Source organism: Cibotium barometz, chromosome 13, assembly GCF_041138505.1.
Source record: "Cibotium barometz isolate CiBa-2024 chromosome 13, ASM4113850v1, whole genome shotgun sequence".
Classification (NCBI taxonomy): domain Eukaryota; kingdom Viridiplantae; phylum Streptophyta; class Polypodiopsida; order Cyatheales; family Cibotiaceae; genus Cibotium; species Cibotium barometz.
Genome location: NC_141058.1, coordinates 34,033,713 through 34,060,865, shown reverse-complemented (window position 1 = coordinate 34,060,865; position 27,153 = coordinate 34,033,713). Strand labels below are relative to the sequence as shown.

At 45.7% G+C, this 27,153-nt stretch overlaps 1 protein-coding gene across 1 annotated transcript in view; it reads right to left on the bottom strand.

Moving 5' to 3' along the window:
- Positions 1–27,153, bottom strand: part of LOC147632626 (CMP-sialic acid transporter 5-like) — a 65,706-nt gene that overhangs the window by 18,899 nt on the left and 19,654 nt on the right. Inside the window, exons 2-6 of the mRNA XM_086807427.1 lie at positions 24,692–24,808; positions 23,819–23,875; positions 13,817–13,894; positions 11,923–11,967; positions 11,740–11,799 (exon numbers count right to left, since the gene is read on the bottom strand). Coding sequence (XP_086663553.1) covers positions 11,740–11,799; positions 11,923–11,967; positions 13,817–13,894; positions 23,819–23,875; positions 24,692–24,808 — 357 coding nt within the window. The remainder of the gene's footprint in view (positions 1–11,739; positions 11,800–11,922; positions 11,968–13,816; positions 13,895–23,818; positions 23,876–24,691; positions 24,809–27,153) is intronic.

The window sequence follows — 27,153 nt, the reverse complement described above, 5'->3', positions numbered from 1 at the left end:
CACATGATATTATCTTGGCAGAGTTTGTTGCTGCAGCCACGGTAGTAGAGGCACTCTTCCAGACAGTCACATACATACACAGGATCAGTGCCATGTCCCCCTGGAGACTCCTGAGGCTTGCCCTATAGTCCTCCCAGCAGCTAGTAGCAGATGGGCACGAGTCATGGTATGCTGAGTATGCACCTGGTTCACACTCAGGATGGATCGCCTCCTCCCCCCACTCCAGTATGACCCGGACTACCCATTCATCAGGCTCTCTTAGGATGATAGGAACCGGGTGATCAGATATGATTTATTGGGACTATACATACAGGATACTTGGATCACAACACATGAGCCATTCTCACACAAGTGGGAGTACTACATGGATACTTTCATGAGGATTACAAAGAATGGTTTCATACTAAGGGCCAGATATCTTGACATATTCATGTCACATGCCATGCGGATTCCAATGGGCCAGTTGCGGGTGTCATCGAACCGCCTAAGGATAGAGACACGGAGAGCCATGCAAACACCTCATGAGGAGAGGATATGCACCATGTGCCAGCAGGAGGTCGAGTCAAAGGAGCACTTCATATGCAGGTGCACCATATATTATGAGATTCGAGCCTCGAGGGAGGTTCCACTATCTCTTCAGAGAGGGGTTGGGACCCTTATCCGAGATCATGGATTACCCAGATCAGCGATGCCTAGGCCTCTTTCTACTAGAACTTCATCGACACAGAGACTCACTGATTAGGGAGTTGAGTGCCCAACCACCTGCCACACCCCACTCTGGTGTGACTCTAGACCGGGCCACGGCACTATAGCGAGCCCGACGTCCCAGACTCCCTGGACCTCGCCAACAACAAAGACATCAGCCCCAACTTGAGGAGATCTTGGAGAGGCACAAAGCCACCTTCCCATGCCCGGTGGATCTGCACGCTAACCCATCCTTGATGGCCCCCTCCCCCTACCGGGATGTTAGCTCCATTGGTTGTATGATGATGATGGTCCCACTTTGTATCATATGGCTCAAATTTGACATCCGCAGCTCATAGCTCTAGTTTTTTGTTCTCTGTTGTACCATGATGAGAGTACATGGACACTATTTTATCACACAAACCCACTCGATCTTTTGAAGACGTTTAATATAACTCTCTCTCTCTCTCTCTCTCTCTCTCTCTCTCTCTCTCTCTCGACACTTGACACTTGAGGGAGATACAAAGTGCTGGTATGCACAGGTAGACACTTGGTTTAGCATGCACGGTATGCAGATGGAGGCACTCCCCCCCTTCCAGTACAGCATAGAGGCCCCGTCATTTTCTCTCAGCCGCACAGAGAGTGGAACAGGGTTATCAGGAAGGACATTGTCAGACTGGATACTCAAAGGACATGGAGTTCACTTAGTCGTCCACTGGGGACGAAGATGGCCTTCTACAGAGATCACCTCCTATGCCTGACAGAGGATGGGTTCATCATCCGTCCAAGCTACACGAACACAAACGTATCCTTTGGGGTGAGATGTGCGATCGGCTAAATCCTCACCTCGTCCCACCAACTGAGGGTGCAGACTGCCAGATATGGGCCTAGGGTGGCCACACCAGAGGACAGGATATGCCAGCTCTGTCACACAGAGCCCGAGACAAAGGACCATTACATATGCCAATGCCCTGTATACTATGAGATTCGAGGGAGGTTCCACTGCCTCTTCCGAGCTGGGTTCGGACCACTTTCCAGGATCATGGACTTCCCGGATCAGAGATGCCTGGGACTTTTTCTTCTAGAGCTCCGTAGACACAGGGAGTCCTTAGTGAGATCCAGATTAGCTGTACTTGCTTGTCGAGGACCAACACAGAGAGCTCTCACCGACTTCTTCCATACCAGCACTCCAAGGGCCGATCCACCCATCATACCCAGACCACAGGCTAGTGTAGGAGCTCCGTCGAGAGGTGTGACACTCGACAGAGCCACTGAGTTTCGGTCTTTTGGAAGACGTTAATAAAATCTTTCTTTCTTTCTTTCTCTCTCTCTCTCTCTCTCCACCATTACATCCCAGATTTCCTCCATCATCCATGACTCCACCCACGCCAAATTCCCCTACACCACATGCTCCACAGCAAGTTTGCCAGAACTGGAGCTCCTGCAAGAGGGAACATGGGCTGATTTCAGCACATAAGATGCAACCAGAAAGGATCCCAACCCCAGAAAGGATGGTATGATGAAGAGTGAAAAACCACCAGGCTTCGCCTCTTACGCAAGAGGGAACATGGGCTGATTTCAGCACATAAGATGTAACACATCTTCTGTACATTCACTCACCGAAAGAAACGGGCATTTCTCCCCAGATGAGAACAAGAGTTATACAGACTCTTTTTGAGCGAGGACAACTCAAAAGCTTGGCGCATTCTTGAAGAAAAAAGAGCACCTACACCTATCACTGATCCTAGCCTTTGGGAAGCCTATGCACGACATTTGTATGATGTGCCAAACCAACCTATAGCACAAATGTCACACATCCCTTGGCCTACATCATCTTATCTCTTTGATTCCCCCAATGTCACTACGGCTATTAAAAAGCTGCATAGCCTATGCACGACAGTTGTATGATGTGCCAAACCAACCTATACCACAAATGTCACACATCCCTTGGCCATCATCTTATCTCTTTGATTCCCCCAATGTCACTAGGGCTCTTAAAAAGCTGCATAATGGGAGAGCAAAAGATCATGAGGATCTACGGGCCGAACATTTTGCCCATGGGCACCACGTATTGACTCCCATTTTTGCCAGTCTTTTTAACAGAGCACTCTGTGAAGGCTTCCCACCCTCCTGGACTACCAACACCATCATCCCCATCCACAAAGCAGGAGATCCCACAAACCCAGGTAACTACAAGACTATCATGATTGGTCACACAATGGCCAAAATCTATGGGGCAATACTAGAGGACATGATCAGCTCTATGGCAAAGAGGATGGGAAACAAAGCATCAGGCCAAGCAAGCTTCAAGAGAAACTTCTCCACGCTGGACAATATCTTTACTTTACGGGCTATCATAGAGAAGGCGAGGTCTTCAAAGAGACGTGTGTATTGTTGCTTTGTGGATTCCGCAGAGCCTTTGACTCCGTCCCTCGATCCCATCTCATAGGATGCTTGCAGGAGCTCCAGTTCTCACATGAGATGATATGGGGTGTGATGGCACTATATGAGGCAATACTCGGCCGAGTACGTGCACCCGGTGGGACCTGAAGAGATATAAGTAGCACTATTGGGGTTAAGCAAGGCTGCCCACTCTCCCCTACACTCTTTGGCCTATACATTGATGAGATCGCAGTATTTGTGGATAGTTCCGGAGGGAGAGGTTCACCATTGGCTCAGACAGTAGTGCCCATATTACTATATGCTGACGACATTGTCTTGATCTCAAATTCAGCCGAGGGTTTACAGAAACACTTAAATGCATTGGACAGATTTTGCAAGGAGAGACCTTATGGTCGATTTGGGAAAAACCAAGGTTATAGTCTTCAACACATCTTATGCAATCGCCTCACAATTTTCTTTCATATATAGAGATGTCCCACTGGAGATTGTGCAGAAGTATGTGTATCTAGGAGTTACTTTTACAGGCCTTTTGTTTTGCATGACCACAGCTGCCACTAACCGACTTGCGAGGGGGCATGCCTCCCTAGCCCATATGGAGAGACAATGTTTCCAGGCACATTTCCAAGAACCTCTCACTAAGTGCTGGTTCTTTGATACTTTAGTACGACCAGTGGCTATGTATGGTGCAGCCTTTTGGGGGCCAGGCCTAGGGAAGGATCACTCGAGGAGCATAGAGAAGCTACAAGTGATGATGTTGTCACGCATGATTGAAAGCAAGCCATCTCTACCACATGGCATTCTGCATGCAGAGTTTGGGGTGGTCCCACTAGTTAAAGATGCCCTTTTTCAAATTGTCACTTATATTCAACATGTATACACGCTTGACAAAGATCGCCTCCCACGCCTAGCACTAGAGTCCTCTATGCAATTATACTGCAAGAGGGAGAGGGAGCGATTGAGACGAGCTGGACTGCCCTCCTCCTCAGCGACACGTCACACAACCACCATCATTACCGACACATGCATGGTACTCTGAGGTAGTCGAATGGTCTCATGCACATGGCATAGAGATGGACGGTCTCCCCCCGTTTCGATATAGCCTGGATTCCCCCTACCTTGATCTCTCACGACATGAGATCAACTGGATCATCCGGTTAGATCTACTCAGGCTACACATACACCAGACATGGGTGTCTCCGTCAGAGATTGGTAAGAAGTGTGGGTTCTACAAAGATCACTTCTTGAGACTCTTCGAGGATGGTTTCTTTGAGATAATGGGATACATACAGATACACAAGTCACATGCTATGCGTATCACGATCGGCCAGCTCAGGGTATCCTCCCACCTCCTCAAAGTAGAGACTAGCAGAGCTGAGGATATCCTACATGAGGAGAGGACGTGCACAGTAGGCGTCCCTCACAAGGGACGGTGAAGGGGACGGCAGTAGGAACGGGGACGGCTGGGAGCCGTTGCACGCAGTCAGACTGGTTTTTTTTTGCCATTTCTAGCCGTTTGCCTTGGCCGTTTCTAGCCATTTGGCGAGGCCTTGAGCCTTTGAGGCTTGGGCCTTGGCCCTTGGCCCTTGCCTCGCTCTTGCCTTGAGGCTTGGCCTTTAGGCTTGAGCCTTGGGGCCTTGGGCCTTGGGCCTTGGCCCTTGAGGCTTGGCCCTTGCCTCTCTCTCTCTCTGGAGTCTTGCCCTTGCCTCTCTCTCTTGCCTATCTAATATCTATATAAGAACAAGGCTACAAGGCTACAAGCACATACACACCCCTTCAAGTTTTCAAAGTTCAAGCAACTCTCTCTCTCAACTTTCAAGCCTCAAGCCTCAAGCTACACTCTATGAGTGTATCTACTCTCTCTAGTCTCTCTCCCTCAAGCCTCAAGCCTCAAGCCTCAAGCCTCAAGCTACACTCTATGAGTGTATCTACTCTCTCCCTCAAGCTTCTTCTAACTTAGTAACTTCCAACTTCCAAGCCTCTCACACAAGGCTCTACTCTCTACTATCTAGACTCTCAGTCTCTCTCTCTCTCTCTCTCTCTCTCTCTCTCTCTCTCTCATTGCTCAAGGCTCAAGCCATCTTCAACCATAGCATCCTCCTCAACCGTCAATGCCTTCACTCTTTGATTGGCGTATTTTGTTAATATGACTCAAAAGCTTACCATTTTAGTGTAAATTTGTGCTCATTTTGATGTACTTCCAAAGTAGAATAAGTGTGGAGTAGAAAAACTTTAAAAAAGTATTTTTTGAGTGCCGTTCCCTCCCCCGTCCCCGTTCCCTACTTATGGCCGTCCCCCGTCCCGTCCCCGTCCCCCGTCCCTTGTGACTATGGTCCCCGTACCTGTCCCTTTATGGTGACATTATGAAGTTTTCCAATCTAGGGGACATCCTCCTGGCTGGAGACTTCAATGCCCGCACCGCAGGTGCACAGGTACCCTTATTTGAGACAGATGATCCCATGTACCAGGAGATTGACACGATGGGTACAGATCTGGAGCGGACATCACAGGATATAGCAGCCCGCACAGACTATGGAGAGTATCTCTTAGCCCTCGGCGGGGCTCATAGGCTAGCCATTTATAATGGCCTGGCTAGATGGCCTAGATCCAACTCCTTCACCTCCTACCCCTTCGGACATGGAGCTAGTACAGTGGACTACCTAATGGGATCCCACTCATTTCGGAGTTTACCATCTCTCCTCGCCCCATCGGTGTTGCAACCGACCATGCATACCTGGCCTTCTCACTCACATGCCGATACACCATGCAACCACCTGCTTTGCCCCATCACCATCCGAGATACCACTTCACCAGAGAGACCTCTTCCATCTATTATGATCACGTCTACCGCATCCTCTCCGACCTCGACCCCCACATCCCACTTGATGAGCTTACTACACACCTCTCAGCCACCCTCCATACGTCCGCTCCAGCCGCCTTCCCACACTCCAGAGCCACCCCTACATCACCAGGAGGGATTGTCCCACAGAATAGCTGGTACGACGAGGAATGTCGTGATACCCGAGCCCGTCTACATCGGGAGATGGCACTAGGATCCACCACTCACCAGCAGGCGCAAGTGATCTTTCGACGTCTCACACAGAGAAAGAAGAGAGCCTACCTAGCAAGGCTTGAGCAGGAGCTATACCAGCTATTTCTTGGAAGGGACTGTAAGGAGGCCTGGAGGATCTTCCAGGATCATCGCCTTCCAACTCCGATTACTTCACCCAGCACCTAGCACACCTATGCCACCTCTCTCTACCGTGTCCCCAAGCAGCCACCCGAACCTCGTCCCCCACACTCTTCCTTCTTTCACCTCAGCATGGTGAGAGATGCTATTGACAGGATGCAGACTAGGAGAGCACAAGATCATGATGGACTCCTCACCAAGCATTTCTCCCACGCCAGAGACACGCTAGCCCCTTTACTGGTTCACATGTTTAACAAGGCTTTATGTGAAGGCTTCCCCGTCAGCTGGTCATCGAATACTATTGTACCCATCTTGAAAGCAGGTGACCCCATGGACCCCAACAACTATAGGGCTATCATGATTGGTCACACCTTGGCCAAGATTTATGGTTCGATTTTGGAGCATGAGTTTAGTAGATGGTCCGAGGAGCAGAGACTCAAAGCACCGGGGCAGGCAAGCTTCAAGAGAGGACACTCCACACTAGATCATATCTTTACACTACGGGGGATCATTGAGGAGGGGAGAGCTCCCGGGCAATGGATATACTACTGCTTTGTGGATTTCCGCAAAGCTTTTGACACTATCCCACGGGCCAGACTGATCAAGAGACTGCAGGATATGGGAGTGCCACAGATGCTGTGGGGGATCATTTTACTCTATGAGTCCACAGGCAGAGTACGGGCTCCAGGAGGTGACTCAGAGATCATACACAGCACTATCGCGGTGAAGCAGGGCTGCCCCTTGTCTTCTACTCTATTTGGTCTATACATTGACGGGATCTCGGATTACGACAGGGAGGACCAGGAGCACATTTGGAGGAGTCTTGATACCGATCCTCTTGTATGCCGATGATATTGTTCTTATTTCTGATTCACCAGAGGGGCTGCATAGGCATTTGGATGCATTACGGGCCTTTTGCGAGGACCGAGACTTTATTGTGAACCTTGGAAAGACCAAGGTCATGATCTTTAACACCTCCTCACAATGGATAACTAGATCTGCAGTACAGTTTACATACAGTGGAGAGCCTGTGGAGTGTGTTACCTCATACGTATACCTTGGGATCACTTTTGTTGGACCTCAGTTCTCAATGCGGAAGGCGGCCGACGCTAGATTGACGAGGGGATATGCAGCCCTTGGCTCGCTAGAGAGGCAATGCTCACAGATACAGTTTCAGGAGCCGAGGACGAAGCTTTGGCTATTTGATACTCTAGTTACACCTGCACTACTGTATGGTGCCCCCATCTAGGGTCCTAGCTTATACCACAGGAGGAGACATAGGAGAGAGCCGGCCGAGACAGATGCAGAGGAGGTATATGATGGGTGGAAGCCGATGGAGAGGCCCCTAGTGGCGATGATCTCACGCATGATTAGGAGTAAACCATTAGTGCCACATGAGATTGTGCGGGCAGAGATGGGCGCTGCACCGATAGTCACAGAGGTTCTATTCCAGACAGTGACATACTGGCATAGGCTATGGGAGCTTCCACTTGACAGATACCCCCGGCTAGCCCTAGAGTCCTCGAGACAGTTGACACTTGAGGGAGATACACAGTGCTTGTATGCACAAGTAGGCACTTGGTTTGGCATGCACGGTATGGTATGCAGAAGGAGGCACTCCCCCCCTTCCAATACAGCATAGAGGCCCCATCATTTTCTCTCAGTTTCACACGGCGGAACAGGGTTATCAAGAAGGACATTGTCAGACTGGATACTCAGAGGACATGGAGTTCACCTAGTCGTCCACTCCTATGCTTGACAGAGGATGGGTTCATCATCCATCCACGCTACATGGACATACACCTATCCTTTGGGGTGAGATGTGCGATCGGCCAGATCCGCACCTCGTCCCACCAGCTGAGTGTGGAGACTGCCAGATATGGGCCTAGGGCGGCCACACCAGAGGACAGGATATGCCAGCTCTGTCACACAGAGCCCGAGACAAAGGAACATTACATATGCCGATGCCTTGTGTACTATGAGATTCGGGGGAGGTTCCACTACCTCTTCCGAGCTGGGTTCGGACCACTTTCCAGGATCATGGACTTCCCGGATCAGAGATGCCTGGGACTTTTTCTTCTAGAGCTCCGCAGACACAGGGAGTCCTTAAGAAGATTCAGATCAGTTGTACTTGCTCAAGGACCAGCACAGAGAGCTCTCACTGACTTCTTCCATACCAGCACTACGAGGGCCGATCCACCCATCATACCCAGACCACAGGCTAGTGTAGGAGCTTGGCTGAGAGGTGTGACACTCGACAAAGTCACTGAGTTATGCAGAGCCCGACGCCCCAGACCCCATGGCCCTCGCCCATGGCCACGCCACCACCCACAGGAAGATCTAGGCCATCATCTCCCATCATCGTAGGACCACCTTGCGCCAGCTCAGTTTTACCACATTGAGCACCATGTCACAGCGACCCATGAGGGATGTATTAGGGCGATATGAGAGCTCTCTGCTCATGTACCTAGATCAGATTTTAAAGTTCTAGATTTTTGTTATCTTTCTTTATTACTATTTTGTACCCAGGATTATGTACCTCATGGATATGATGTAACCTTTGGGTCCCATAGGTCATTTTCTTTTCAAGACGTTAATACAACTCTCTCTCTCTCTCTCTCTCTCTCTCTCTCTCTCTCTCTCTCTAGTACACAAAACGCTTGTAGAAGGTAATTTAAATGAAGAGAGGGGGTCCTATTCAGATAACAAGTATACCAAATAAATTAGCAAGTTGGCCAGGCCTATTAACTAGCTTTGTATTTTGCGTTAATTACATTCACATATACCCTCTTTTGTCCTCTTTAGATTAGAGCTCACAGCTGAAAAGATGCAGGGGAGAAGAGAGCTTGAGCTCTTGCAAGCACACACACACTCACAAAACCCTAAAAGAGAACACACAAGGTGAGAGGCTGAAAATCTTCTTTTTCTTCACACAACACTCAACACACCATATACAAAGATAAGAGTACACACAATATGAAAAGGTACTCAACCAAATACATACTAGGGTTCTCTATAGTGTGAACCCAACTAAATGAGCTGGTGTTATAACTATGCCACTCTCTAGAATGGCTGTCACACCGCCTATCATCCCACTAGCCGCATATCACCCATGATCTCACCAACCATGCCAGTGGTGTAAGTGTGGGACCTATCCCCAAGGCGGGTCATCAATGTCCACGGCCTCACTAGATGAGCTCGATATCTCAACACTCTCCCTCGAGCTCAACTCCATCTCACGTACACCAAGCGAAGCCCCCCAATGCTTTGGTGAAAATGTCAACAACGTGATCCTGCGTACTGACATAAACAAGGTCAACGTCTCCTGCTAAAACCTTCTCTCTGACAAAATGGTAGTGGACCTCTATATGCTTCGTGGGAGCATGAAAAACTAGGTTCCTGGCCAACTGTATACTGCTAATGTTGTCACAGAAAATGACAGCTTGTCTATCCACTGATAGACCCAAATCTGCAAGTAGCTTTCTCAACCAAGCTACCTCACATGCTGCCATAGCAGCACCTCTGTACTCGGCCTCTGTACTAGATAGAGCAACCGTAGACTGCTTCTTGCTGCTCCAAGTTACAGCAACACTCCCAAAAGAAAACATAAAGCCACTAGTAGATCTTCTATCTGAGATACTACCAGTCCAATCAGCATCTGTGTACCCATGTACACATATCTCTGTCCCAGTTTCATAAAATAGTCCACAATGCAAAGTAGGCCTCACATACCTCATTATGCATCTCAATGCATCCAAATGCGGCTTCCGAGGAACCTGCATAAACTGACTCACCAACCCAACAGCATAGCTCAAATCTGGCCTGGTGATCGTCATGTAGATCAAGCTTCCTACTATGCGCCTATACATAGTAGGATCCTCCAAAATCTCTCCTGAATCTACACTCAACTTGCGATTCTGATCCAATGGCACTGAGATAGGCTTACAGCCTGTCATACCATACTTGGACAACATGTCCAAGCCATACTGTCTCTGCAGTAATCCAATACCATGTGGTGACCTAATCACCTCAATGCCCAGAAATATCTGAGCTCCCCTAGATTCTTCATCTCAACTTCTGTCTAAGCATTATCTTTACATCAAAGATCTCTGCATCATGGTCCCTCGTAATGATCAGGTCATCTACATAGATGACAACAAGTACAACCCCTCTATCACTGTGTCTCACATACACCGAGAAATCTGCATTGGCTACATGAAAGCCAATAGTGACAAAATATTCAGAAATCTTGTCAGACCATGCTCTTGGTGCTTGTTTTAAGCCATACAAGGCTTTCTTCAACTTGTAAACATGCTCGGGGTGACTCACATCCTCATAACCAGGTGGCTGCAACATATATACCTCTTCCTGCAAATCCCCATGCAAGAATGCATTCTTTACATCCATCTGATGTAAAGACCATTGCTTTGACGCAGCCACTGCTATCACAACTCTCACTGTTTCCATCTTGGCAACTAGGCTGAAAGTTTCCTCATAATCAATGCCATATGTCTGCGCATATCCTTTGGCTACCAATCTAGTCTTGTACCTGCTTATGCTTCCATCACTGTTATGTGCATCCAATGGCTTTCTTGCCTTCAGGCAATTGTACTAAATCCCAAGTCTCATTTCCATATAGTGCATCCATCTCCTCATCCATAGATTTCTCCCAACTCCATTTCCAACAGCCTCATCAATGCATGTGGGCTCTACAACCTGCACAACTTTTGCCATGTATGCATAGTGATGTTTCACATAACCATCATAGGTAAACCTCTGCACAAGATTCTTCACTCTTCCAGATCTTCGCAGCTTTGCATTCATGGCTTCCATAGCCTTCTTTACACCATGTGTTCTCATAGCTGGTATCCCAAGATCCTCATCAAGGCTCATCTCTGAGCCACTAGACTCTCCATCAACATGAGAATGCCCTGCAGAAATGTCAGGCATACTAAGGGGCTCAACCACTTTCTCTTTGCCTTTATGTGATGTACTAATCACATTTGTAGGACTGGTATTATGACGCAGCCTGCTGATGTCAATTTCTCTCTCCCTTTGTATTATCTCCTGCTGACTATGAACAGTGCATGATACCTCAGGGTGGTAGTTACATCCCATATGAAACTACCTATGTTCACTGTTCACACTGTCCTCATCGTTCTTCCCTTTCCAAGAATGACACTGAGCCTTTTTTTTTATCTTCCTATCTAGCCCTAGTGCACTATACCCACATGCATCTGCAGAGACAATTATGCATGCAGCATTCTACCCTAACACCCATTAAAGTGCTTTCAAAATAGCAGAGGAATTTCCTACATGCATTGGGGTCATTTAAATAGAGAAAATAAGGAAGCTAAAAGGTCGGTTCAGCCACATGAAGGAAGAAGATAAAAGTACAACTCATAGTAATCCTTATTTAGATGTAGCACAATGCAAGCGGTAGGATAAGCAGCACCCCAACACACCTGCATCACACTGAAGTGCCGCCTCATTATGAATTTCAGCAGCAAGGCTATCATAAGAACCTGCAAATAAACCAAAACAATAAGCTTCAAACGTGAGGAGTGCCAAGTCAACAAATGTGACACAATGATATAACATTAGATCATCGCCACCCAAATAACTTGATAACAGAAACTGAGCCCTGCCTTCAAGTTGCTAAGCATCTTTGTTGTTGCTGGATTGAAATAAAGCTGCAAATATGTAAAAATTAAGGGTTAATATAAGAGCACTCCCTCTTATGCAGTTTTTATTTGAAGAATAGATGTCACAAAGAGGGAGGAATAAAAATGTCAAGAGCATGCCCTTAACATTTACTCAAAAAAATTATATGGAACAATTACACAAGCAGTAATTTAACAAGCACGCACCATTTACTGTTTTTTTTAAAGCAAAAAGAAGTGTAAATACGTTTGTTGATTGCATAAAATTGAGGTATGCAATCAATAAACAGCATAAGTGCACATTGCAGAGTGTTCAAACTGCTCAAACTCTTTAATCCCCACTATGACCCCAGAAACATTGCACGGCAGCCATTAACTACTTCCATGCTTTGCTAGCCTGGACACATTCCCCACTTACATACACGTGTACTTTCACGAGCTTCAGTAATCTCAGCCATAACCTTTTACCCTCTTTTGAAAGTCACCGGGTTGAGGTGAAAGCTCTGTTTGATGTCTGAGCAAGAAGTAATACTTCTATAGGTGGAAGCCGGCTACTGAGCACGTATGGCGAGCTGCACAGACAAGGAACTGAATATCCGGCAAATCAAGACTCCCACCACCAACCAGATCATATGTTGGAACTTGAAGAAGAAGAAGAAGCCCAAGCAGGATGAGGAACGAGAATGAGAGTGAAAAAATAATAAAGATGCCATGGAGTCCAAGATACTAAGCTGCACTTTACAGCTGTCAACTGCCAGCACGCATTGTAAAATGCTATATAAAAGTTAGAGGATCGTTTTGTAAACATTACTCTGTTTGCCTAATTTTGGGATTCAACTTCGAACTTTTGTCGATGTACTTCCGGTTATAATATAGATTTACTTTTGCAATCATGTCCCATTCATTCATAGCGATTTGATTTTAATTCTGTACCCGAATCCCGTGCTTACTCTGTCCTTGCACTTGCCAACACCAAGTAGAGAACCCAAGTATAGAATAGGTAGAAGCTCCGCTAATTAGCAATTCCAAGTAGAGATCTAGTGCCAACATAGGTAGTAACCCTGTTACCTCGCAATCCTCGACCCTTTAGCCACCCTCCCACTCAAGGCAGACAAAGGGGGAAGGGGGAAAGTGGCGGGTTTGGGGGGGATGAACCACTGCGACCCAGAGCAAAGTATGATATCGAGTTGATACCTCCTTACCTACAACTAGCACGAGTAAACTCAAAGTCTAAGTGCTAATCTCTGAGCACCCCAAAACAGACCGTCCACATCCTCCTCATCATTACATGCTGCATGTGCAATACAAATTGACTACAAAATCCCAGCCTGAGGTAGAAGCCTTGCAAGATGAACAATGCGTTAGCCACCATGTATCAAACTCCAAATCATGCAGTTGTAAACTTTGTATCTTTCCGTAACCGTGAAAACATTCATTGGATTGATTCATCAGAACCTCCTTTTCTATTAGAAAGACCTGCTTTATAGTTGGTGTATATACAAGCCAATAAGGACTATCTTTCAACACCAAAAATGCCAATATCAGCACTGTACTATCTACTTACCGTCTTCACATCCTGAATTAAATAGGAAAATAGTCATTGAATTGAAACAGAGCCATAATTTAGCCACCGTACTGAATTTGTACTAGCATATACTGTGAGCTTGAACTTTATTATAGAAATGGCTCATTTAAAAAATAGCCACAAAAATACAGAACTACCCTGAATCCTAGAAGAAAACAAACCATACAGATAGAGTTAGCCCTGGCTTTACTCATGGCTAACACTCTCACAGAAGCAGACCTAGAACAAACTATCTTTCTTCCTAACAATATGACCAAATCAGAGCTAAAACAAACGAAGTCGAAAATAGGATACCTGCATGACAAACTTGAGGTAATTGTTGATTGCGTACAAAAAAGCTGGAACAGCAAGAAGGTAGTTGGCCCGTGCTGCCTGCAGAGAAGTAGTAAATTGATGTTAAATTATAATGCCAAGAAAGTCATGATATTGACTTCATAAGTAAGAGATACAATGTTGAGACTTGAAACCTATTGATTTGACATATAGCACCTAGCACCATAATATCATCACTTTATGCTCTCATGCACACCAAATCAGATTCAGCACCAATGCCCTTTCTTCCCTTTGGCTCATTTGTCAGACCAGCAGCCATGTATGGGAGCATCCTTTTGGGCAATCAATCTCACATCTCTCGACTAAAGGCTGCAGGCCATGATGCTCTCTTGTCTCATCCATAGCAAACCCTCCACCCCACATCACATTAGGACCATAGTAAACACTCTCACACCTTTCTTCAGAATGTTGGGCAGTGCCAAGCCAAAGTGAAATAATGAGGAGACACAAGGGCAACCAACAAGAGCACACCTTTAGAGACCTTGTTACATGTCCTGTATTGACGGGGTTCTTCTGGGGATGGTTGGGAGTCTAGAGGGCTTACCAATGCTCAGGGTGGCCAATGCGAACACCCAAAGGCATTAATTGAATGATTATGGTGAATGCCCCAAAGGCATTTACATCCAAAGGAAGAGTGTATATACTAGGGGATCATGACCTCAAGCACCAACTTCTGAGTGTCATGATAATCCTAGAGCTCAAAACCCTGGATTATGCTCTTCCGCAGAGGCAATTTTTCTGGCCAGAAATGAACAAGGACATCCAAGATTATGTTTTAAAGTGCTAGAAACGTTGAGTGAAAAGAAAAACGTCTTAAGAGTAGGCGCTCTGCTAAATCTCCATTGGAGGTCCCAGGTGGCAGATGGGAGAATCTTCCATAGATTATAAGTTATAACAAGCATAGTTACATGAAACGTTTCAAGTTTTTTTGAAGTTTCGAGGTTTTTGAAGTTTCACCTAGAAACGTTTCATCCCAAAATTAAAAAAGCGAGAATTTCAAAAATCCTCGCTATAAATTATTTTTTTAATATAATTACGGCATTTAGAGACCATTATATAAAAATGCACATAGTAATGATTCATGAATTTGAAAGCTTAAAACATAGACACGTCAAAGCATCACTTCATGAATTTGGAGGGATGGGCCACGATCCCCTCATCAGCTCCAGATCCAAGACATGCTCCACCGCCATTGAGCTACCTTTCCACGTGACATAGCTGAGGGAGACCTCTCGGCCATACTCATTAGCCCCATGGTTGATATTTTAGAGAGTTGTATACCATCTGTTCTGTTCGACGGAGGACAGTGCGGTGGACCTCTTCACGAAGTCTCTATCTCAGGCTATGCTCTAGCGGCACTCAAGCTCACTGGGGTTGGTTCCACATCCAGGAGCTAAGAGGGGGTGTTAGCAATCATCTCCTGTCAGTATATTTACACTAGGGCCTCTATTGTGGGTGTGCCCGCCCGATTTAGGTGTTTTCTCATTTTTCCCCACTCTCCATATTTTTCCCTATTTTTCCAAGTGTGGAAGGCTCTCCTGTGCTTGTTGGCTAGTCCAGATTCTGGCCGACTAACCCTGCTGCTTCCCGACTTTCCTCTGCTGCTGACCGACTGAGAGATGCTGGTCAATTGGAGGTTGGAGCAGGTCGTGGACTTTTCTACCTGCTGTCAGCTGCTTTTCAGCAGGCCGACTGGTCTTCTGGGGCCATATATAATGGCCCCTTTGCCCCCCACACATTGTATCTTGTTCTCGGGATTTTCTCTTGCGTATATAGCAGAGTTATACGCTTCTCTCTCTCTCTCTCTTAGCCCTGGAGTCTTCACGACAGTTGGCATCACAGGGAGACGGATCATGTTGGTATGCACAGATGACAGCTTGGTTCCAACTGCATGGCTTTAGTATGGACAGGCTACCTCCATTTCGATACTCCCTGGATGCACCCTCCCTCTCTCTCACACGGGCAGAGATTACCAGACTTACCAGGCAGGACTTGACTCAGCTGGACACTAGGAGGACATGGATACAGCCGACACACGAGCTTGGTACAAAGATGGCTTTCTATAGAGATGATCTTCTCCAGCTCACGGAGGATGGGTTTGTGATTAGACCGAGCTACATGGATACTCATCTTTCTCATGGGGTACGGTGTGCTATTGGTCAGATGCGCACATCCTCGCACCAGCTAGAGATTGAGACTGGCAGATTCAGAGGAGTACCAGCTGAGGCCAGGATTTGTCAGTTGTGATAGATGGAGCCAAAGACAGAGTTACATTACATATGTCACTGTCCAGTATATTAAGGCCGTTTTCACTGCCTGTTCAGAGAGGGTTTCGGACCACTTTCCAGAGTCATGAGATACCAGGATCAGAGATGCCTCGGATTATACTTGCTGGAGCTGCATAGACATAGAGAGGGTCACTTGAGAAGGAGGGGATCAAAGAGGGAGAGACACCTACAGAGGCAGATTACAGACTTCTTTCGACCAGAGATTGAGCAGTCAGGCCAGTAGGCATTGCAGCTAGCCCCAGAGTATAGCCGCACTAGAGGTACACTGATTGATCGGGCTATAGAGCTGGGGCGGTCCAGGCGCCCCAAGATGAGAGGCCCATCTCGACACCGGCGGAGACTACAACAAAGGATCAAGACCATACTAGCATGGCATGGGAGACGTCCAATCAGAGTACTCACCATGGAGGACATTGAGGATATCCGCCACCGATCAATGAGAGACATCTTTGGATAGTGATGTATATGATGCTTACCTTTGTTACTGGAGTTTTCCTTCCCAGATGTTATCCATTAGGAGCTCCTAGTACCTTACTTTTCCTCATAGTTGTTATACCAGTTTTCAGTTAGTTGTTTAGTTGTTTTAGCTTTTCTTACACAGACATTGTATCAGATCCACCAATTGTTGTAACCTTTTTGGTCTCATAGGTCATTTTGGCCTTTTGAAGACGTTAATATATCATTTCATCTCTCTCTCTCTCTCTCTCTCTCTCTCTCTCTCTCTCTCTCTCTCTCTCTCTCTGTGTGTTTACCTTCCACTTCCAGTTTCATTTTCTAGGTGCCAGTAGTATCATCTTTATTTTTCATTTTCTGGTTTTTTATCCAGACATTGTATCAGATCCACCATGATGTAACTTTTTGGTCTCATAGGTCACTATGGCCTTTTGAAGACGTTAATATAACATTTCATTTCATTTCATCTCTCTCTCTCTCTCTCTCTCTCTCTCTCTCTCTCTCTCTCTCTCTCTCTCTCTCTCTCTCTCTCTTCGTGAAATGGTGTTTTATATTATATGTAAAATGTACATCAGCCACATGGCTCACACAGAACCTATGGCCCCAAACAAAACCCCCACAAAAGATCCTCTAAAGGATCATGACCATGCAAACCTGTACACTAATAAGAAAGCCTCCTAGCCAAATAAGCATCCCAGATAGAAGCATCAAAGATGAGCCAGCCGAGCCGCCGTAGACCATAAGGAAATAACATCTGCATCCAGTAGCTGAGCTGAGAGAAGAGAAGAAAACTGCCAAAGCAGCAAACCGCGGATACGTAGAATGTGCCCATGTATTCCAGACAAGGAATCAAAAATGAACCCAATCCGTGTAGTCCAAATATGCCAAAGTCCTGTCCATCTAAGGAAATGGAATATCACAAGGTGGCTGTCTGAAGTAATGACTTGAGGACAAATCCCAAATATCCACTGATGAGCCGAAACAGTAGACCTCTCTACTGCCTCCCAAACGCGAGAGACAAAAGACCAAATCTGACGGGCCACTGGACAACTCATGAACAGATGCATAACTGTTTCAGTGCATGTCGTGCAGAAGAAGCAAGAGGCCAGTGTAATTTTACGACGGCTCAGCTGATCCCGTGTAGGTAACCCTCCCACCAACATCCTCCAAATGAAAACCTTACCTTGGTAAGGGAGTTTAGACTGCCAACCACGCATAAGAGTTTTCTGCCACCATGATTTAGACTTGTGCAATCCCCACACCTTATTGGCCTTGGCTGAAACCCAATCTTTCTCTGATACAAGCTTATGATAGACCTGGTTAGCTGAGAGTGATATCAAGTCACCAGATTTACATAGTGCCCAATCAAGCCAAGGCTGATCTGCAGATGGCCGAGGCAATGGAGTAAAAGGCTCAACTGCATGCATGATGTCAGCCCATAGTGGCTGAAATGTCCGAGGAACCCTAAAGTGCTACCGAATACGACGAAATGAATATGGCCTGTCACGACCAGGTATCACAGCATCTCGGATTCTAACCAAGCCTAGCCTGACCATGCGGTTGAGTCGTATGCGTGAAGCATCTCTGTCTGGCCAAACAATGACACGCGACTCCACAAATGTTTCGAACTGCAAAGAGTTCAAAAGTAGTCTTTCATGACCAGGATCCCACCGAGCCAACAGTAGAACTTCATGCCAAGAAATGAGAATATGCGATAAAATGTGTGATGAGCGAATACGGACAGGATGAGCCGCATTCACAATGTCCCACCATGAAGCCTGCACACGTGTCCGCCCATGTGACAATCCCTCCAACTCAATCAAGTCACGAGCCATGAAAACCCAAGGCTGCTCTTGCAAACACATATCCTGAAAAAGCGCCCACCTACGCGCCACCATATGCAAGCGGACATCCAGTAAAGCAGCCCCACCCATTCTTTTGGGCGTCGTAATGTGATTCCAAGCTATCCATGTTTGACCCATAATATTTCCTTGCCTCTTCCACAGCATAAACCGAATGGGAGCAACCAAACGGATGAGAGATTTGTGCGTCCAAGGTAGCAAAGGTAAAAAATAGGAAATCATGCTAAGCATAATAACCTGAGCTACCTTAACCCTCACATGCATAGGCCACCCTTGAGCTTTCCAATACACAAATTTATCTGAGATCCGAGCAGAAATCCAAGCAAGAAGCGCTTGGGGGTCCACATCCACACCCACCGGATATCCAAGATGACGAACAATGTCTCCTGTATGCACCACACGGCCTTGCCACCCTAATGCCTCAAGATCAAATTCCATGCATACAATGAGGGCTGATTTTGATGAATTTATTTTCAGCCCAGAAGCCAATGCAAAATTATTCCAAGCTTCCATTGCTCGATCTATATTGGCTTTTTCGACCCTGAGAAACATAAAAGTATCATCCGCAAGGGCTTGAGCAACCAATTGCTTGCCATGAGGGAGATGCAAACCAACCACTTCACCATGCGATGCCATAGCATCTAGGCGAGATAACATAGGATGAGTGGCAATGGCAAAGAAAAGAGGGCTAAGAGGACAGCCCTGCCGGAGAGAACGGGTGAGAGAAATACCATCCGAAAGTCCTCCATTGAGCATAATCCGCGTGATAGAGCCAGAGCCAAGTAAATGCACCAAATTAGCCATTTTGGGACCAAAGCCCATGGCTGTCATTAACTGAGAAAGGAAAGACCAGCTGACATGATCAAAAGCTTTTTCAAGATCCAGCTGCACCATCACAATCTCTTGCTTCTTTGCCTTGGCATAATCCACTCCAATTTGAACATTAAGAATATTATGCAAAATATTCCTGCCATGCACAAATCCATATTGATATGGATGAACAAGAGTAGGAAGCACCTTCTGCAAGCGATTGGCAAAAATCTTTGTAAAGATTTTATACATAATACCCATAAGTGAGATCGGGCGCCATTGAGCCAAAGAAGTAGGCAAAGGGACTTTGGGCAACAAACGAAGTATGCCCAACTTCCAATCGGCAGGCATATATCCCTCATCCCAAACCCTTTGACAAATAAGCGTCAAAGGCTCTGCAAGCTGATCAACATATTTTCGGAAAAACTCATTTGTCAAACCATCCCAACCAGGGCTCTTTCCCATGGGAAGTTTGGAGAGAACAGCTTCCACTTCCCCTTGAGTAACAGGAGCATCAAGCTGAACCGCCACATCAGGGTCAACTTGATATCGTACTTCAGCAAACAATGACTCCCTTGCAGCCAGGACAGCCGGTGAGACATCCTCTCGAGGGACAAGCAAATCTTCATAAAACCTGATGCAATGCTGAATAACCTCAGAAGGTTGAGTAACAAGGTTACCTTTGGCATCCATCAGCCTAACAATATTCTCACACATATGTTTTTGATGCAACTTATCATAGAAGCGATGAGATTGACAGTTAGCATCCCGCAAAGCATCAAGACGTGCAAGTAGTTTAAAGCGAACATATTGTGCTTCCTGCAACCTAGATAGCTCCTTTTTCAGCCATTCTATGGCATCCGCAACTTCAGCATCCATAGAGTCAGTAAACATGAACGCCTGCAAGCCCTTTAAAAGCGACTCAAGGAGGGCCACATGTTGTTCTCTCTCTCTCTCTCTCTCTCTCTCTCTCTCTCTCTCTCTCTCTCTTTTTGCAGTGCACTTGCTCTAGTATTTTCATATCTTGTTTCCATCTCCGCCACATATTCTGACAGTTATCTTGATGTCCACCATGTATTGGAACTACACCCCACCCAGTCACCTGCTGAGGTTAGCTATCCATAAAGGCATAGAGCATCCCAGTTTAAAGACAGAAGCATCAAGAGATCTCATATGCAATAGGCCTTGGCAGCATCCCATACCACCAAGACACTCATGTAAAGCCCCTGTTAGGTACACAAGTCTAAGGTGCAACGGCTAGTTTCCCTAAGACTGGACCTTGATACAACCTAGCAACAAGACACTCATGTAAAACCCCTGTTAGGTACACAAGTCTAAGGTGCAACAGCTAGTTTTTCTCTAAGACTGGACCTTGGCATCTCATACCACCAAGACACTCATGTAACACCCATGTTAGGTACACAAGTCTAAGGTGCAATGGCTAGTTTTTCTCCAACTGGATACAATGATCAAACCTCAAGGTCACCCTAGCATGAGACTAGTCCAACTCGTACAAATCCTGGGATGAAAGATACCACCATGTCCTAGACCACAGCCACTACGATTTGTCAATGTCTTCCACAACCTAAGCTTTTGGTATCGGCCACAATACAACCACCCATAAGCTATTCAAGTTATTAGGTCCCTCGCAACCTCAACTCCATGGGACTAGTAGGTTCGCCAATCAGACAAACCACCCATAAGCTGCCCACAACCATAGCAAGTCCAAAACCTCAACTCCTCAAGAATACACTTGCCATCGGGCCCACGTTCGCTAGGTTACCCTGCCGAGTCACATGGAATAAATTCCCAGAGGTCGAAGGAAATTATTCAGTATCCCGAAATATCCACCTTTCATTCAATGTCGATATTTTTAACACCGATTGGGTGGAGAAATTGGGGAAACTTGGAATTAAGGAAAATTAGGAATATGGGGAATCAGTGTAAATTAGGGGAATCGGATAAATTAGGGATGATTGATTTTTGGGAAATTCGGGAACTTGGAGCTCAAAAAAATCAGGAAAATCTGAGATTTGAGAATCACATAATCGGGAGAAATTGGACAAATTAGGAAAATTGGGAGTTGGGGAGTTGGGGAGTTGGGGATCAAGGAAATTAGAAAAAATAGAGAGAAGAAAGAAAGAAAGAAAAATTCCATCACCTTGTACAAAAGACCCAACGGGTCTATGAGACCAACATGTGTTACAAAAGTTCCATGTATGAAAATGAAATGAAAATAAGACCCATATATACCATGTACATGTGGTATTGAAAATCCCACAGCAACATGACCAGAGATACTCGTGGAATAATGTTGTTGTTGTTGTTGTTGTTGTCGTCGTCGTCATCGTTGTCATCGTTGTGTGTTTGTGTGTGGAGAGCGAAAGTGACCTGCAACAGCAACCGCCCTCTGTGCAACCTTCAAGCGACCTGCGTCCGTCTCCTGTGCAGCTGCAGCTGTATGCGGCAACGCACACGCATGTGTGTGTTGTGAGACAGAATCAAGAGGGAGCACGACAGCCCTATTGGCCTCTCATCTGATATATCTCTGATGCATCTGATGCAACCTGACGCTCAGATCCTACTCGCTTCTCTTGCAAGCCTCACGACCCCTTGCTTGTGATCTGCTCTCTCCCCTTTGCCGCTGTTTCATCTCCTGCTGCTCGCTTTTTTTCTCTGTACGACCCTCTTGCATGTGTGTGTGGGGTTCTCTGGTTCAGCTCCTATAATTACAGTCTTCTTTTCAGCAGATATGGAAATATCTCAGCCAAATGATGCAGTTGTATATACTTGTAGGGAGAAAGGTTCTGCCAGTCATGGTCTTTGCAATAAGAAGCTTCATAAATTGCAGTTTGTTGCTCCTTTGGATAAAAATGTATTTAATGATGAGGAATGCTTTATTGCTGATGCTTTTGGTGATGACTTTTCTAACAATTGAAGATGATGGGAAGGTGAACCCACATGCATTCCACATTCCTATAGAGGATGTGGTAGAGCCAGTCAAAAAAATTTCCGAACATGCTTTGGTTATTTTCTTCCCGGGAAAAATGCCTTTAGGTGAAGATATTGCACAGTGGCTTAAAGGTATATTTAAATTTTAGAGGTCCTGTGGTGGAAGGAGTGTATTGGGCCAACGGGGTTTTGTGAGGTACTCTTTAGAGACCGCAAATGTCGAGACTATATGATTCTTCTGGTATGGGAAACAGATGGTGCATGTTTTGCCTTGGTCACCGAACAAAGATTATCAAGATGTAATAAGGCATCGCTACCTGGTATGGGTTGAAGTGCAACACTTTCCTATTGAATGGGCACAACAATTACCTGCTCTTGCAGCCTCTTTGGGGAAAGTCATATGTCAACCTAGAAATTGTTAACCTTTGGCCTCCGGGAAGTCCTAGTGTGAACAGTCTTACACATGGGCACTTTTTACCCTGTGCCGGCAAGGGTTTTTTCCCTGTGTGAACACACTCTAGTGTGTTGGGCATTTTAGCTTTAGGACTATCAGTACTTTGTACTTTACATGTTATCATTATCATTGAGTACACTTTCCAACATGTTTTGCCTCATACGTCTCTCTTTGTGTTCGAGTTGCATGTGTGTGTTTGTGCGTGTGTGCAGGTGTGTGCATGGAGGTTCCACCCCATCCAACACTAGTATCAGAGCTCCATCAGCTAGTCGCCCTGTTGCCTTGCAGCCCTGCAGCCGCCCACAGCAGCCCACCTGCCCAATGCCCATAGTCGCCATCCGCTGGTCGCCACTCAGATCTACAGCAGCAGCAGCCGCCTCTTAGCTACCCGTCGTACGGATCTACAGCAACAGCCTGTAGCTGCCACGAAATCAACAGTAGCCGCCTGCTCTGCCCAGTGCTCCACTATTTCAATTTCGCCAGGAGACTCGCCCAGGTGTGAATTAACAAACCCCCAAATCAATTTTTTGATTGGGGGATTTCCACCAGCGCCGCCATAGCAGCAACCATCTGCTAGTTAAGCTGCCAGCTCCAACCACCGCCACCATCGTTGTAGAGCCGAAGAACTCCAGAATCGGAGCCCATTTAGACCATCAAAACCCCTCTGCAAATTTTCAGCTTCTCCAAAAACAAAGCTGAATCGAGCCCTACGTTAAATTCAGCATTCCTCGTGCTCTCTCAGTGCACTCGGCATTTGCTAGCAGAGATCCAGGTATGGGGAGTCCAAGGTATACTAAAAAAGGAAGGAGAGAGACAGAGAGCTATTGTGATCGTCAAGGGCAACATGCAAGAGGTGATTGGGGAAAGCAACATCCAGGGCCTTTTTAGGATCGGACATGGAAGTACTTGAACTCCAGGGATCAAGTTCTTGACAGACTTGGGTAGATGATCTTGGTGAGATCTTTCTACGTCAGGAAACCCTCGGGAGCAGGGATCCAAATAAGAATTCTAATGTTTTTGCAAAAATGGCATGTTTTGAACTCTCTTTGAGACCCAATTTGGGTGCTCACATTTTCATTTTGTAGGAGCATTGTTACCAACACTACAGAAGTGATCTCACATAGCAACCAAAAATTCACCTCACCTGAATAATATTAGGAGGAGAGACTATTGATTTTTCTCCTGGCCTTTGATTCCGAGCCTGTTATATACATGCACATCAACATCCACATACAAGCAATGAGAAGATCAATTGAAAATAGCTATCAAATGAAACACAAGAAATCCAAGTTAGATCCATTTTATTTGTTATGCTAATTGTCGGAACAATACAAGTTTTAGACTTGAAGCACTAGTTTTAAAAGCAATTAAGCAAACCACAACTAGGAACATAGTTATGGGAAACGGGAAAGGGAAACGTTAAGCAAACCACAACTAGGAACATAGTTATGGGAAACAGGAAAGGGAAACAGCAATTTGAAAGGGCTGAAACAGGGAAACACCAGGTCTGCAAGGGAGATGTACCATAAGGGGGAGGAGGGAGAGAATAAACACATGGATATGAAGAGAGACTAGGGGAAAGGAGATTGGTGAGAAGAAAGAACGAAAGGGATGCTAAGATCAGTCTAAAATATGGGGGTTTCGCAAAATGGTGGGTGTTGTTGGGAAAACGACAAAGGAGGGATGGCTGAAACACACCAGTCGGCATATAAAAATGGCTGCAACACACCTCCGACCTTCAAACCCCATAAAATGGCAGCAAGCACTCAAAAATCTCATGTTTTCGCTGTTTCCCTGGAGCTAATGTTCCAAACAGTCCGTGGTATTTGGTATTGTTAAATAGGTGAACTAAACTCACTGGCATAATAACCCCCAAATACAACCAAGCCATGATGACAACATTCCAAAGCCCCATGATATCCATCCTCCAACCAGAAGAAGGTGCAAATCACAAATTTATGTGATTTTATAGGTACACTTTACAAATTAAATTGGAGAAAGTACAAAGCATAGGAACCTGAACAATCAGCATGATTATGGCGAAAGCAACTTTTGTCAATTCTGTGAGGAAGTTCACGCTTACAGGACTGAACAAAAACTTTCCATCCACCTTTGACATGTAAACCAAGATAGGCTGCATTCAAACAATCAAAAAAGGTGTTAATTTCACTTTACATGAAAATGGAAGGGCACCCCTAGCACAAAGCATGAGCCAAAACTTCCAGAATGAGCCAAACATACCGTTTAATGATTTAGAAGCCCCACTAGCAATGCCACAAGTTTCTAGATCTCGTAATCTCCTTGAGGGTTGCATGGACCAACTACTTTCAAATCTGGACCTTGCAAGTCACAGAAAACTCTTTGAACGCGCGCACGCACACGCCCCGAGTGCCTTATCGGTCATTAAACCATAAGGACTGAGAAGGGTGTCTTCCTAGGTGTTCCTCATTTGGGATCTGTTGGCCATTCTTGCCTCTAATCTCAAACCGATGAGACTGGTGGTATGTTTCTTTTTTTTAAAGAGTGGGAGGTAATATAGGTCTCCATTGGTAAACGATCCTTTGGCATGGTAATAAAAGTACATGCAGTATAACAATGGTTCGAGTGTAAAGACAACACAAACACCTACTTGAAAAGGGCATCATCAATGTAGATGCAATTGAATTTAGCCTCTTTAAGTAACCATGGGGTGATCCATGCAATCAATGGCTATCAGATCATTCTTAAGTGCAAGATCATGGAACACTTACGCATGCACGACCCAGACACCTACTTAAAATCCTTGAATTTTTCATCCAAAAAATTTTAAACCAATGAAAACCCCACATGTTGCTACAAGAGCATAAGGAGGTCAAGATTGCATGGCCTCTAGAAAAATCAACTCAAGGTTCAGATTTTACATATCCATAAAACCACATTATAGTTCTTCCATGACAAGTGACATCAGATCATGCACTTTGTCATTTTGTTCCAAAATTGGTCACTTGCTAAGTTACCATTACCTCAACACTAGGTTTTAGTCTTAAATGAAATGCCTCTCAATTTTTTTTTTCTATGTAGCATGTGTTTAGGCATAGTCAAATCACCTTCTACGGTCATAGATTTTCTTAGGTGAAGGTTAAGTTTATGGAGATATATGGGTGTTTAAATAAATCAATGAGGATAAAATCTCATGTCTTACATAAACCAAATTGCATACAGGTTGCCATGTAAGTCATGCAAAAGCCATTTACTTATTAGCAAACAATATAATGAATAGATAAAACAATGAAATGAAGTATAAAACAGTGTACACAAGACGTTGCTCCGAGTCTTAAAGGCCAAAACGACCCTTACTGCGGAGTATTTGCTTTACTTAAATAAAGAAAAATGCGAAGGCTGAATGTTACTTGATACTTGTGCTCTCACAATCATGTCAAAGAATTCCATCCAGTTCTGTCCAGCTACTTCCATCCGTTACTGTCCATTTACTTCTACCTATCACCATCAGGTTCTCCAAATTTTCCTTATTTTCATCCACCGTGCTTCTCTATGCTCTCTGCTGCTGCATTTATTAGTAAACAAGGTAGAAAAGAATGACATACGATGAACTGAGGGGGGGAGGTTGACTTTTATAGCCTGATTTTGCACCCATCATGTTGGTGGGCCAGTGTTACATCCCTAACTAGGATGAGTCCACTATTAACCTCGGGTTGGACAACCTTTTGTTAAAGGGATGGCCCAGCCCAAATTAACTAGGCTGAGGGTTACGCATTAGGGCTTAGGAGCTCATAGGACCCCAGGCAAGAGGCCAGGGCTAGCAAGCATGAGGTCTAGCTGACCTTCATTGAGGTTAATGTAGACCAAATGCTAAACTAGGCAAAGACCTAAGGATAGGGCTACATGCTAATAACAGGTCTAGGCTATTAAATAGTACCTAGGGCTCGGTTATGAGGGATGATGGAGGCTATCTGCACGCAAAGACGTGTGCCAAGAGCATGGATCCCCAAGTCCAGGCAAAGCTCGGACCGGGGTATGTCATGGTGGTAAGGAACGCGAAGGCCTATTGCCATTGAGGGCCAACTTGGGGCAATCTAGAGTCTAGACCTCATGCTCAAGGATTCCGAACAAGAACCTACGGCTAGTAGGTGAGCCATTAGACAAGTTCTATCACCGTCGTCATCGCTGAATCCAATTCAGGTTATCTGTACTGAAGGAGGGTTCTAGATATGTGTGATCCCATTTCAAAGCCAATCTCCTTGAAGTCTCGTAAAGATTGTGCTTAGGATAAGAAGCCTCTTTCCACACACCATGATCCAAGTATAGAGAGATGAGATATCGAGGCTTCAGAGCCAAACCTGTTGGTCGAGGGCTTTCAAGGAACCATTGATGGCATAGGAAGTGCTTTGTTGTCGCCAGGAGCTTCCCCACAAGCTGAATTTTCACCTTTCAATGCGTAAGGGTAATTTCATGTGGAAGAGAGGAGGTTGTGACAAGGGA